The sequence below is a fragment of the Cucumis sativus genome, chromosome 2 (assembly GCF_000004075.3).
Source record: "Cucumis sativus cultivar 9930 chromosome 2, Cucumber_9930_V3, whole genome shotgun sequence".
In the NCBI taxonomy this organism is placed as follows: Eukaryota; Viridiplantae; Streptophyta; class Magnoliopsida; order Cucurbitales; family Cucurbitaceae; genus Cucumis; species Cucumis sativus.
The window spans coordinates 23,727,917-23,741,052 of record NC_026656.2 but is presented as its reverse complement, the minus strand read 5'-3'; the positions used below and the strand labels follow the sequence as shown (position 1 = coordinate 23,741,052).

General features: G+C 32.7%; 2 protein-coding genes across 3 annotated transcripts; one reads left to right on the top strand and one right to left on the bottom strand.

Annotated features, from left to right (window-relative positions):
• Positions 1-2,924: 2,924 nt before the first annotated feature.
• On the bottom strand, positions 2,925-6,572 carry LOC101204171 (probable receptor-like protein kinase At2g23200). The gene is made up of 3 exons (XM_004151871.3): positions 5,862-6,572; positions 4,274-5,263; positions 2,925-4,127 (listed from the first exon to the last, which is right to left on the bottom strand). Exons 1-3 carry the CDS (start codon positions 6,506-6,508, stop codon positions 3,272-3,274), a joined length of 2,493 nt encoding a protein of 830 aa, XP_004151919.1. The 5' UTR covers positions 6,509-6,572; the 3' UTR covers positions 2,925-3,271.
• Positions 6,573-11,133: 4,561 nt separating this feature from the next.
• On the top strand, positions 11,134-13,127 carry LOC101210723. Of its 2 annotated transcripts, none has more exons than XM_011651730.2 (3): positions 11,134-11,511; positions 11,593-11,691; positions 12,632-13,127. In XM_011651730.2, the coding sequence occupies exons 1-3, from the start codon at positions 11,272-11,274 to the stop codon at positions 12,668-12,670; spliced, it is 378 nt and encodes a 125-aa protein (XP_011650032.1). In that variant the 5' UTR covers positions 11,134-11,271; the 3' UTR covers positions 12,671-13,127. The 2 variants fall into 2 exon arrangements, with proteins under 2 accessions (XP_011650032.1, XP_004151867.1); XM_004151819.3 differs by having other exon boundaries at positions 11,138-11,511; positions 12,639-13,127.
• The last annotated feature ends 9 nt before the right edge of the window (positions 13,128-13,136 follow it).

Here is a 13,136-nt window from a genome sequence, read left to right as displayed (position 1 = left end):
ACTATCAGCTAAATTATTATAAATTGTTTTAAACTTTTTTTTTTTGTCAGTGCCCCAATAATTATTTTCAAAGTTTGTAGCACTATTTAATATATTATAAATTTCATCTACTTTTTGTAACTAAGCACGTTTATGGAGAAATTGAAAGTACCAAAAGTGAACAATACAATTAATTTTTCATTTAAGAGAGAACTGTGACACTAATTTTCTTTAACAACCCACAGTCTTCATCTTTCAGTCTCACCTTTCTCCCCCTTTTATTCATCTCTAATCTAGTCCATTCATGGCCTCCTTTCCACCAAGTTCTTTATACTTCTCTTCTTTTTATGAATCAAGTAGTGCTGCTCCACTTGTCTCTGTCCCTTTCTAACTAAACACTAACTTCACAGGAATACCTTAATTGGACATTGCTATCCTAAAAGTTGCTACCAATATAACCTTTAATTAACTTTTCCTTTTCCTTTGCTTTCGTTTTCCAACTTTAGTAAAATGCCTAAAAAGATATTTCTTTACCTGATTACCCTACCTAAAGTTAAAACAGGGCCATGTCAACAGTATATATGCACCTTGACACTAAGCGTTATTCAATGAAGTCAATCCTCAACTTGAAAAATTCTAACAAAACCCTCATAATTCAACTTAGAGTTTCTCCTATTCATTTTTTTTGTTTCTGGGGGGAAATTTTCAACCAAACCAATCAAGCCATGCAGTTCTAAAAAAGTCACCCTTCACCCCTTTCCAATTCTTGAGATTAACTAAAGAAAAGAATTATAGAAAGAAATGGGAGATTGAATTTGAATAACCCAAAACATTGCATATTATAATCTCTCTCCCAGCTGGTTTTCTTCCTGCTTAGTTGTATGGTTTTGTTTTATAACTAAACTTTTGCCAATGGCTCACACACAAACATCCACTCTACAATACTGGTGTTTAACAACACTTTACATATATGATTACAAATATTTTTAAATACAGTCAAGTGTCACTGTTTATTAGTGGTAGACACTAAAGTAGATACTAATTATAGATAAAATTATATTTTGCTATATTTGTAAATAAGTTGACTCATATAACTATATTTGAATACAACCTTATACATCAATTAATCATTTATACATTTATTTAATTTTAATTATTACTTTTGAAAAAGCGTTAGAGTGACTTGTCACACAGTTGCGGATGTCAAACGAGAAGCACATACAATTGAAACACAATATTGAGTAAAAAAAAAGGAGACACAAAAGTCGGTAACCTTGTTCAACGATATACTACATTTTGGGGGTACTATGTATCTGCAATACTCTTATCGATGACTTATATGTAGAGTTTAATTCAATGATCATCGCCTAGGCTCTCCTTAAATGTGAGACTCCCTCTCGAGTGTGTGTATGTATGCTTCAGATCCTCTCACCTTCTATATGCTTAGGCTAGAATGGTAATATTAGTGATTTCACTAAAATAATTTTTGACAGTAAGATAGAGAACTCTCTCGCCATGAATGATTCTTAGGCTTCCCATATGATAGAAAACTCCTTCTCTATGGCTGAGTGATCTACTGAGAAAATCTCTCCTTCTCAACAACATAATGGTTTAGGGACCTAGGGGTCCAAAATTGTGTTTATCTTCAATGTGTTGCAATTAAATGAAGAAACTTACACAAAGGAATACACAGTGAGCAATCAAGCAAGGAAGAAAATGTAGAACAGAATAACCATCGTACAGGAAGAAACTCTTTCTCGTTGAACAAATATGCGGCTTTCATGAGGAACACAATCAACTTGCTCAATAGCCACATTTGGAAACCCTAAACAAGGTTCATAAATTACTTTAACCATTTTAATACCTAAAGAAAAACAACACCCATTAGAAAAGATCAGTCACTCTTCAAAGAAGGGAAACGTGTGGAAAAATATAATTCAGCCGCATAATTTCAAATAAAGAAAATATTCGATAGAAAAATTAAATCTACTGTTTTCAAAACCAGATGCTAAGACTTTGTTTGATACAAATATAATGAATACACCTCTACGTTAGAAAAAATATAAAGCTAACTCATGCCATCTCCAACAACTTTTTATATTACTGTTATTCTATTCTATTTCTACCAAAAGAGTAAAACGTTGGTTCTCACAAAAACATAGTTTCGTACTTCCATCAAATGATTGTTTAGTTATTATTTTCTGCAAACTATCTTTTATATATACTCTCCAAATAGCAAATCTATTTTCAACATGAATATAACTTGACTTGTGAAGAGAGATTAAAAATTAGCTTGGAGAGGTTCAAAAACTCTTATCCTATCTGCATTGTCTTAAAATTAATTTGGACATAAGTGGGTATATGAATTACATTTATACTTACCCACCTAAATAGTTACTCCATCTTATAAATTATAAAAATAGCAAATTTAAGAGTAATAGTTACTACATTTTATAGATTATAAAAATAGCAAATTTAATAGTGGATAGCTTTTTCATAAGCTTCCAACATATTTAATTACTTGTTATATTTGTCATATTTACAATAGGCAAAAAAAAAAAATTATATGAGCAGCTATATTTTAAGGTTTTTTTTTTTGTTGTGTGATGCAATTTTTCTAAAATGTGGTTAGATGCATTAATGAACCAAATACACATTGACAAATTGTTGATGTCTTCTTGAAGACTTTACATGTATTAATATTAATATTGATGCTTTTTTATTTATTTTCCTACTTACTATAAATAGTGTGAAAGTTTGTAGTGTGCATGGCGGAGATTTGGAATAGTTAAATTTTGAGAAGATTTGAAAAATGAGTTAAGATTTGCAGTATGATTTTGAAATAATTATATATAGAATATTATTGTATTAGTAGTCACTGAGATTTCAACAACAAAGCCAAACAAATTGAAAACATTGAATAAGCCAAACACTGTTGTAAAGAGTTTCCAAAAACGGTGGTAGTTTATATAGAAGATCACCAGACCAACCTAACATCTTTAAATTTACACTAATATCACTTTTCTTAAACTTGCACTCCAAACATATAACTTATAATTAAACTCAAAGTTCCAAACACATACACGTTTAAATTCAGACTATCTCAACCCCTAAATTAACCGTAGATGCTTAATATATACAAACATGAAGATTTCAAATTTGCCATCAAACGACCCTCCAAATGTGTAAGCTGCATACAATACACTTTAACAGAGATAATAAAGTACATAGTTGATGACTAAAAGCAGAATCTAAAAGAAGCCAATAATCTAAACTTTGGCATGACAGCAATTCATCTGGCACAATCAATCTTGAACTCAGCGGCCAATTCTCTAGCATTCATAGTGGTGCTATCCTCATCTAGCATGACTGAATCATCGATTCCCTTGGAAGGAATTCGATCAAGAATCCCTGAATCAATCTCCCATGGAGCTTCGACGATGGTGGTGCTCATCCCTTCATACGCCTTCCCCTCCCCTACAGGCGTGAACTGAAACTGAAAAGCCAATTCCAAATCATAGACCACGTCATGCATGGAAGGCCTATTCGCCCCAACTTCATCCACACACTTCTCTGCAACTTCCACGAACTTTCTCAACGAGTTCGCTTCGATTGTTCCGATAAGAAAAGGATCGATTACTTTTTCAATCTCTCCTCTGCTTTTGCACAGAACTGCCCAGTCAGCTAAGTTTGTCTCTTCACTTGGAGCGGTCTTAACGATTGGTGCTCTGGCCGAGAGAACTTCGAAAAGCACGACGCCAAAGGAGTAAACGTCAGATTTTTCTGTCAACTGACCAGTGTTGAAGTATTCTGGATCCAAATATCCATAAGTGCCTCTAATGGTAGTGTCTAATTCTTTGGCGTCGGGAACTCCAGTTTTGGATATCCCAAAATCGGCAACCTTTGCGTTCAACTCTTTGTCGAGTAGGATGTTTGTGGTTTTAATGTCTCGGTGTATGATGATGGTGGCGGTGGAGCCAGTGTGTAGATAATCAAGACCTTTCGCTGCATCGATGCAAATTTCAAGCCTTTTTTGCCATGTCAATGGAACATTATCTTTAGCCTTTGAACCGTATAAATAATCTTTTAAAGTTCCTCCCTCCATGTATTCATAAACCAAGATCATCTCTTGGTTTTCATCGCAATACCTGATGAAAATACGTAGAACACAAAAGAAAATTAAATCCATAAATCAAAACGTTAATCAAATGACTAACAAAGTGGCATAGTAATCAAAACACATAACAAACTTGAAAGAAAATTTAAAGTTAAGTTGAGTAATGGTAGAACATACCCATATAACGAAACGAGAAAACGATGTCGTATTTGAGAAAATATAATAACCTCTGTGTGAAACTCCTTGATACCCTGTCCATGTCCAGGTTGACTTCGCTTCACAGCCACATCCTTCTCTCCAATTCTCCCAACATAAACCTTTCCAAATCCTCCAATACCAATCATTTTCTTATCTTCAAATCCATTAGTTGCATCATTTATTACCCCAAAGGGTATCTTGAGTTCAAGGTTCAAATTAGGAGCAATATCCGCAATCGACACAATCTTCTCCGAGGACGGATCATTTTGAGGAAGAAGAATAGGACGATGCTTTCCTAACTTCCTATTTCTTACAAAACAAAACACAGCCAATCCAATTATCAAACCAACAATCACAACCCCACCAACACAAACCCCAACAATAATCATCTTTGGACTCTGTTTCTCCTCTCCCATGCTTAAATCAACAACACCCACAAATGATTTCTCAATTAACTCCATAATCTCAATTCCATTCAAGAATCCCCATGAAAGTGGATCTTTTTTATCGAGACTTATACTCAGATTGAAGAATCCCGAATGGTCAGTAACGATGAGAAACTCGTACCAAAATGGCAATGCGAACACATTGTTTTGGGTAACATCGGTGGGTCGGAGGTCAGTTTGATTGATATCAAAGAATATATTAAAATAGAAAGGTGTTGAATGTGGGGTAATGATGTCGCACCAGAGTAAGCGAAGAAAATACTTGGATTTCTTCTTCACATTAAAAATCCAAGTTAGAGTTGAATCTCCTGAGCTAGTGCTGGTGTTCATATCCAATACCTTTGCATTATTGTAAACGAAGACTGGGGCTACGTAAATTGTTTCTTGTATATCGTAATTTAATCTTTGATTGTAGGTGACAGTTCTGGCAGAGGATTGAAGAGGCATGAATTCAGAATCTGGGAGCCAAGTTCTCCATAATGTGTCATTCTCTGGAGTGATCATCCCTCTACCCATCCACACCCTGTCCTTCACAAGGTCAGTACAACTTAACTTTTAAGATTTAAAAGTGATTTAATACCATGCTCTAGTAGTTTGTCAAAATAACATTTCCATCCTAGAGGTAAACAAAAGTATCAATGGTTACTACGAGAGACAGTTATATATTGACTATTGAATTGTAAGTGCTTCAAAATTTTGAAATAAAGTAAAATAAATATACATATATTTTTTTAATTATTATAAATGACTGTCAAAATATTACAAAATTTTAGATTCTATTCAAATATTTTGGTTCATTGTACTATATTTGAAAAAATCTCTATAATTTTTTTGAAAGCTTAATCCCATCTATAAAAATAAGAAAGCTTTTAACATCTTAATTAACTAAAATAATAATTGAGGTTTCGTCTACTAAATAGGACAAAGTAAAAAATTATATATATTTAAGTTGAGGAAAACTTTGAAGATGTACATACTTTATTCAGCAATGTCTTAAAAAGTAACCTTTTCTATATAATTTGTACTTTAGATTTAATATCAAAATTAGATGGGTATTGGAAAATTAAACAGAGATTGAAAAATTACCATAAAATAATTAGAGATGAAGTGAGATTTAGCACCTGTATACAGCATTCCATGCATCGAAAGTCAACGTATACATAGTGTTCATTCTTCTTACTTCTGGAGAAATAGGGAAAACTGAATCTGGTTTGAAGTCCCCAGGGGCAAGAAAGAGTTCAATGGCATTAACAAAAGCCAGAGACGATTCCATAGGGGAGAATCCGATGCCAAATGGCCCGTCGTTAACTGCGAAAGCGAACTCCTTAACAACTGCTGCCTTCAAATCGTTTTCAACTGAGAAATTTGATAGCAATACAAACCCACAACTGACTGAGACATTAAACCGAGCTTGAGACATAATTTGAGGTAAAGTTGGGAAGAAATGGAGACGAACCACATACGTTCCATTTGGAGTGATGTTGTGAAACACATACCATGTTGCCTTATTGTAAACTCTTGCTGTTTGGTATATTTCATTTATGGATTTTGGGATGGTGGTGTTCTGAACTATTTTGCTTTTCCCGGGGTAGATTGACCAATCATTGGGTTTGGCATCACCAACAAACCGTCTCTTGTTTATGAGTTCTGTGTCGGATTCCGATCCACAGTTGAGAAAATACTTATTTGGAGGAGAGTAAGCTAAAGAGGAAGAGAATTGAAGAAGTAGGAGAGGAAGGAGGTGGGAGAGGAAGAGCATTATTGCCATTATTGATTAGAGAAGAAAATTTTGGCTTAGTTTGCTTTTCAAAAGAATACGCAATAGGGAAGGATAAAAAAGCATGGGAATGATTAAAGTTTTTCCCTTAATTTCCTTTTATTTTATTTTATTTTTTAGGGGGAGGTATAGGGTAATAAAGCTTTTAGGTATGTGTTTTCCATTTTAGTTATTATTTTAATTTTTAATGGTTATATTGGGTTATGTGTAAACCTCGTCCAGTTATGGCAAAACTTCTATCAAATAGTTTGGACTAAGTCTTACAAGCGTGTGGTTACAGCCTTTGTTATATTTAGGTTTGGACTAAGTTTGGACTAAGTCTTACAAGCGTTTAACCAAACTCATCTACTTGAGGTTTTGAATTTATAAGCAATATAATTTAACATAGCATTAAACCAAAAGGTCTTATGTGTTCTAATCTTTTCAATGTATCACGTCCTTCAATTAATATTTATGTGTACTTTTTTCTTTTGGGTATTTTACAAATTTGTATGTGTTAGGAGAGTGTTAAATTTACTATAGTTTTTTTTTTTTAAATGTTAGATTGAAAGCAAAATAATCATAAGAAATTGAACCAAGTTGTAAGTCCATAAACAGATCTTATTTACCTCTTTAGTAATTGTTTATGGGTTTTTCTACTTAGTTTAACTCACTTCCACCATAAGTTAATAATTGAAATTTAGGGGGTTCCATTCTATAAGTGGGCTTTGTGAAAATGTATATCATATCAAAGTTCAATCTTTTTTGAAAGTTAAAGGTGAGGGCTTATTTTATTGAATATCACTGTACTACCAAACAAAACTTTTGAGGTATTTTCTCTTTCCACTCTTATCTTCAAGGTATGCAATGTTGGTTGTAGCTTTTATAGGTTGACCCACAAGTGACCAATGCACAGGTCAAGTTCAATGAAGTTATTGGAAAGCATGTCTTCAATTTTAAAGAATGGGAAAAATCAAGTCTTTGCGTTTTTCAAAACTTTGAATAATTAACGATCGCTCAATGATTATACCAACTTTCTTATTCCAATCTATAACATTTCTTTTAAAATCCTCAGTATTAAGTTCCTTATACTTTTGAAGTTTTTTCCATAATTATATCCTTTCTGATTAATAAATGACAAATTTGATGTCAAGCAATCATAACACTCGATTTTGATATTCTATATGACCTAACGATTAATTATGAGGGTCTAATTCTCGAATGCACACACTCTATTATACTTAACAAACAACGTGACAAAATTGATGGAGGATAACAAATGATAATTAGTACGAATGTTCAATCATAAATTAATTAAACGATCGAATATTATCAAAGTGTATGCCACCTCATTAAAATTATTTAAATGGAGAGATTACTCAATTCCAAACTTTAAATTTAACTACATATCATATCAGTTGATTGTTTTTTTTTAAAAGAGAGATTATATTAATTCCAACTTTATTTTATATTGGATTATTATAGGGATATTAGATATTGTAGACTTCACTTAGCCTAAGGGGTATAGTAAGGTTTTGTGTCAGCCCATTACTAATTATGAGGTTTGGGTGTCTATTATATTTTCGATGGAGAGTAGGAAGATTACTAGTCCTGATGGTTACTTTTTGAGTTTCTATGAATATCTGCTTGAAATGCCGTGTTGGGCAGGAATTTTGTGATGTGGTCTTGAATGTTTTTGTACTTTTTTTTCCCTTTCCCCTAAGTATAAATGTGATATATATTAATCACAATGGTTTCTAAATGTAGTGGCCTATAGATCCTTGGAGACTTGAGGCCAATTTCTTGTTGTAATGTTTTGTATAAGTGCATTAGGAAGATTATTGTGAATTGGTTTTATGTGCAAGTTCCGATCCTTAATTATTTGATTAGTCTAAATCAGTTTGCCTTTGTCAAATGTCGAAGTATTGTCGATACTATCCTACCTTGTGAGGAGTTAGTGAGAGGTTTACCATAAGAATGTTGGTAAACGTCAACTAGTGCTGAAGGTGGACCATCACTACTACAATTTGGAACTTCAATAATGGAAACAGGTTTCGGGGGAATATGTGTCATTAATAAAAAAAAAAGGCGTACTTTTTTTGCATGAAAATATGGAACTTTGGGATTCATGCTTTTTCTTGACATTTTTTAACTGTCACTAAACAACTAAAATTTTTAAACGTCATTGTTTACCTATTAATTATCATTAATTTATCTTTTCATTAAATCAAAATAGAGTAAGTAAAATAAACCCCAAGTTAAAAGTTCACCATCTCCCAAAATAGGCCTCACCATCCCATTTCCCCACCTTTTGGCATGGAAGCCGCCCCATCCACCGGCCAAGATCAATGAATTTGCCGATCGTTCGTTCTTCCACCGCTAATTTTAGATCTTCATCAAATTCGCGAGTCTTTTTTGTTTCCTTTCTTTCCCTTACTACTGTCACTCTTTCCATCAGCCACCATCACACAACCCATCCTCATTGTTGCCGCAGTTGGATTTATTACATTAAACACATCTGACCACAACTTTTTTGTCTTTTATAAGGATAGTTTGGGATAGCTGATGCAAGGATATCTCCACATGGAGGACATTTCAAAGCATCAGCATTAGCCCCACTTCATTAATAATAAAAAGTGATTACAAGAAACGGTGGAATAGAAAGGCTAGAGGGCAGCCCGATTATCCCGAAACGAAAGCATGACAACTTGAAATTGGATTTTTTTTCACCAGAAAAAATGTAGAATTATCTAATTACCACTTAATAGTGACAGATGGTAAATAGCAAGAGAAATTGATTATTGACATCAAATCAAATGTTGTTTAAGTAATATACGACGCTTTAGTGATGTGTAATTAAATGTCCTATCTTTACAAGGGTTTCAAAGACACAAAATATGTGTCATGGCAACTGTTGGTAACACATATTTGGTGTCATTATATTTCAATTTTCTAGTACATAAAAAAAAGCTTATTGTGAGTTTGATGTGATAGAAAATTAGACATGCACAATAAAAACTCAGATAAAAATTTTACTCTAATTGCTCTTGATTAACAAAAAAATCTTTGTTTATACGCGATTTGAAGAGAAATTTAATTCGTGGAGTTGAACTTGGGTTGATATGGATTATGATACGATGCAATTCGTTATCTAGTATTTAATCCTTTGATTCTCTTTCTGATGAATGTTTACGCTTAATTTCAGGAAGCGGAACATGTGATGTTAAAAAATATTTCAATTTCAAGGGTGGTTGACTTTAAGAGTTAAGGAGTATTGTGGTTTTTGGAAGAATTCTCTGACCTTTTGTAGTAAATATTTATTATGTCCCCGCATATGAAGAGAACTCCTCTCTTTATAGAGTTCTCTGATGAGCTTTATGGGATTAAGCTTTGTTAGTTCATGCATAAACAAGACTCATGGGCTCAACTACGTGGATTTGAATCATATTTATTATTTAAGTTAAATTAAGCTTAGTTTTTTTGGCTCAATTGAATTTTAACCCAAATAAATAATACTTAATTAACTTGATCCAATGATCATGATAAAAACACGTAACATCATCATAATTGACCAATTTATGTCTTCAATTTCAATTTGGGACACATGTCAACTTTTAATTATTCTCAAATTCAATTATATATGTTTTTCATCATTAATTTGGTAAATGACGTGGCAAGTTGTGATTGGTCTAAAATTTCTTATTAAACAACCCTAAATTAAATTTAAACGATCATTTTGACCATGGTAAACGATTGTGTTGATAATTTAAAAAGATAGGTAAACGATCTTGATATTCTCAAATATGATAAGATGAAGAAGAATATTGAAACAATTATGAAATAGCTTTAATGAATCTTGTCGAAAATGATGAAGATGAAATAGAAGATTTAAATCGAAAAATAAATTGTTTAAAAATAGAAGAAAGAAAATTTGGACGAGAAGATGAAGAAATCGCAAAGAAGATGAATAAATCATAAAGAAGAAGAAAAAAAGAACTGACGAATCATCTACAATATTCAAGGACAAATTTGGAATTTACGAAAAGACAATGGTAACTTCATGGGTTTTTACTTTCTGTTACACGGACCATAAATAATTTTAGGTTTTCGTTACATTTATGTGAACTATCCAATAAATAAATAAATAATCAAATAATTAAATTAGATTTAATCAATAATTTATTTACATGAATATCTCTCGTTTTTAATTTAGTTAATTAAATTAAATAAATAGAATTAAACTAAAACTATTAATTAATTCTCCTAAATATCTTATATTTAATTTAAACCAAATTTGAGTCATATTCATATATAAATTTCTCAAATTAACCTATAGTTTTAATGTATGACATATACTCATTAAATTTTAACTTATCTTTTTAATAATATGAATTTAAGAACTCATTAAATTAGTTATTTTGAACTCTATCTAAAATTAAATTTATATAATAAAATTTATATTATAATATATCACCATCCATTATATAACATTCCTAAGTAAATCTGAACACATTTCAAACTACAACAAATAGATACAACTCATTAAGAAATTATTGGAGAAAAAAAAAGCGTAGTTTCTTCTATTCTGTCTCAATTATTTTTATTGGTTTTATGGGAAGCCCATCAAAATCTCGCATTCCTATCCAAATCCAAGACAGAAACACTCACTTTCAAACTTTGGACGTCCATGGCTTTTGTCCCCACTATATAATATTATTTAAACCACCGCCAAACACAATCAAATTCAACAACCAAACTAGACCAGAACCAACTCCATGGCGGCGCCGCGGTGCACTGCGACCAAGCCAAGCCGGAGCGACGTCGTGTTGGACAACGAGGAACAGATGCGAATCACTGATCACATCAGAGCCCAGTTTGATTCCATCGCCCCCAAGCGGCCGATGAAACCGAGCCGGAGCGAATCCGATCCCTTGACTCAATACCCATCTGGATTCACCTCAAAAAAGGCAATTCCGGAGCTTGATAAGCTCAGAAATCTCCAGTCGAAATCTCATGTACTATTCCTCCATTCGTTACATTTGGTTTTTTCTTCGAGAATCGTGATCTGGGCATGAACTTTTGAAGAATTTTTACAGGCTTTTCGCTTGGGAGTTGGGGATTGTTTGGTGCAGGAGGACTATGTGGAGACAGAATATTACAAGGAGTTGGATTCGATTGAAAAACGTCATCATAAGGTTTCTCTTTCTCTTCCGCATTTTTTTTTTTTTTTTTTTTTTTTTTGGTGTTTATTGAGGATGGTGATTTGTTTTAAGTTTAAATTAGATTATATCTGATATGCTAGCTGTGAAACCTATTACCATCAAAGACCTGTTTGGGAGGTTGGAATGGGTTAGGGAATACTACCAAAATCTCACGTCGCTCAGATAAGAGGATGATCATAATATATTAGGTGGGACAATCTATCTATTTTGGAGGAAAACAAAAGTAAAGCTGGGGATGTATATGACCACGTTGAACAATATCTTATCATTAAGGTTCGGAGATGTTTGGAAAAATCATTCTTACTAATAGAACGTATTGAGGATTATTGAAAAGTGGTGAGAAAGGAGTGTAAGAATTAAAGACTATCAATCTAAACATAAATATTAAATGGGTAGATTAAATTTCTAAAATTATGTTGAAAGATGTAAATAAATATCTAAAAGAAAAAGTGTGAAATATAATAGATCTTATTTAGGTTAAGGGATTCAATAGAATTATGAATTCCTTTAGAGCTTGGGCTCCAAATATTTCATTTCTATAAAAAGAAGGTGTGATCCTCCTTTGTGAACCAAAAAACGTAAGCAAGCAAAGTAACAAGGAGATGAAGAGAGAGAGAGTTACTAAACTTTGAGTGAAAGTGAACAGAGTGTTAGAGTAAACAAAATATTCTTTTCAAAAGTGTTCATTCTTTGTAAATTTTCTAAAGAAACTTAGTGTCTCCTTCTTTTGTCAACATTACGATTAACCTCTTACATTTCAGTCTTCCCAAGAAGTCCCAAGTCCTAAGTTCTTCATCGAAAAGTTTTCATCAACTTTATTGTAAAAACGTTTGATTTTATAAAAAGGTAAATCTTAATAACTATGAGAGTTAATTCTTTGTTATTATTATTGATTTTGGTGACGATTTTGGAGGGAGTAGACAGGGAGTGGGTTCATACAAGTAGGAAATGAAGGAGGAGAAAATGGAGTCCATAATCAGAAAAAAACTCAAGAGTTTATTAATGATGTTGCAAATGGGAGGGTTCATCTTCATGGTGGCTACAAAGGCAATCCTGCAACTAACGACTGGCTCCCAAAATTTGATGATCGCAGTTCCATCTTCAGATCTCAAAAGCCAAATCGAAGCGAAGGTTCCTCTCTCTAACCATGCAGAAATGATATAATATGGCTGATGATTTTGTATACACTTGACATACAAAACGAACTCGATTTCGAGCTTTAATGTTCAAGGATAGTTTGTAATATGTAGACACAAATTTGCTGTATTGTTGTCGTTTGAATTGAACTAGCATTGGCCGTTTAGTTCTTACTGGATTTCATATTGAAATCTAAATTGAAATGGACATATTTTCTACCTTTGTGTAAAGGTTTCTGGAAGGTAATTTGATTGTGAAAGGTTTTTGGTTTAGTGCTATTT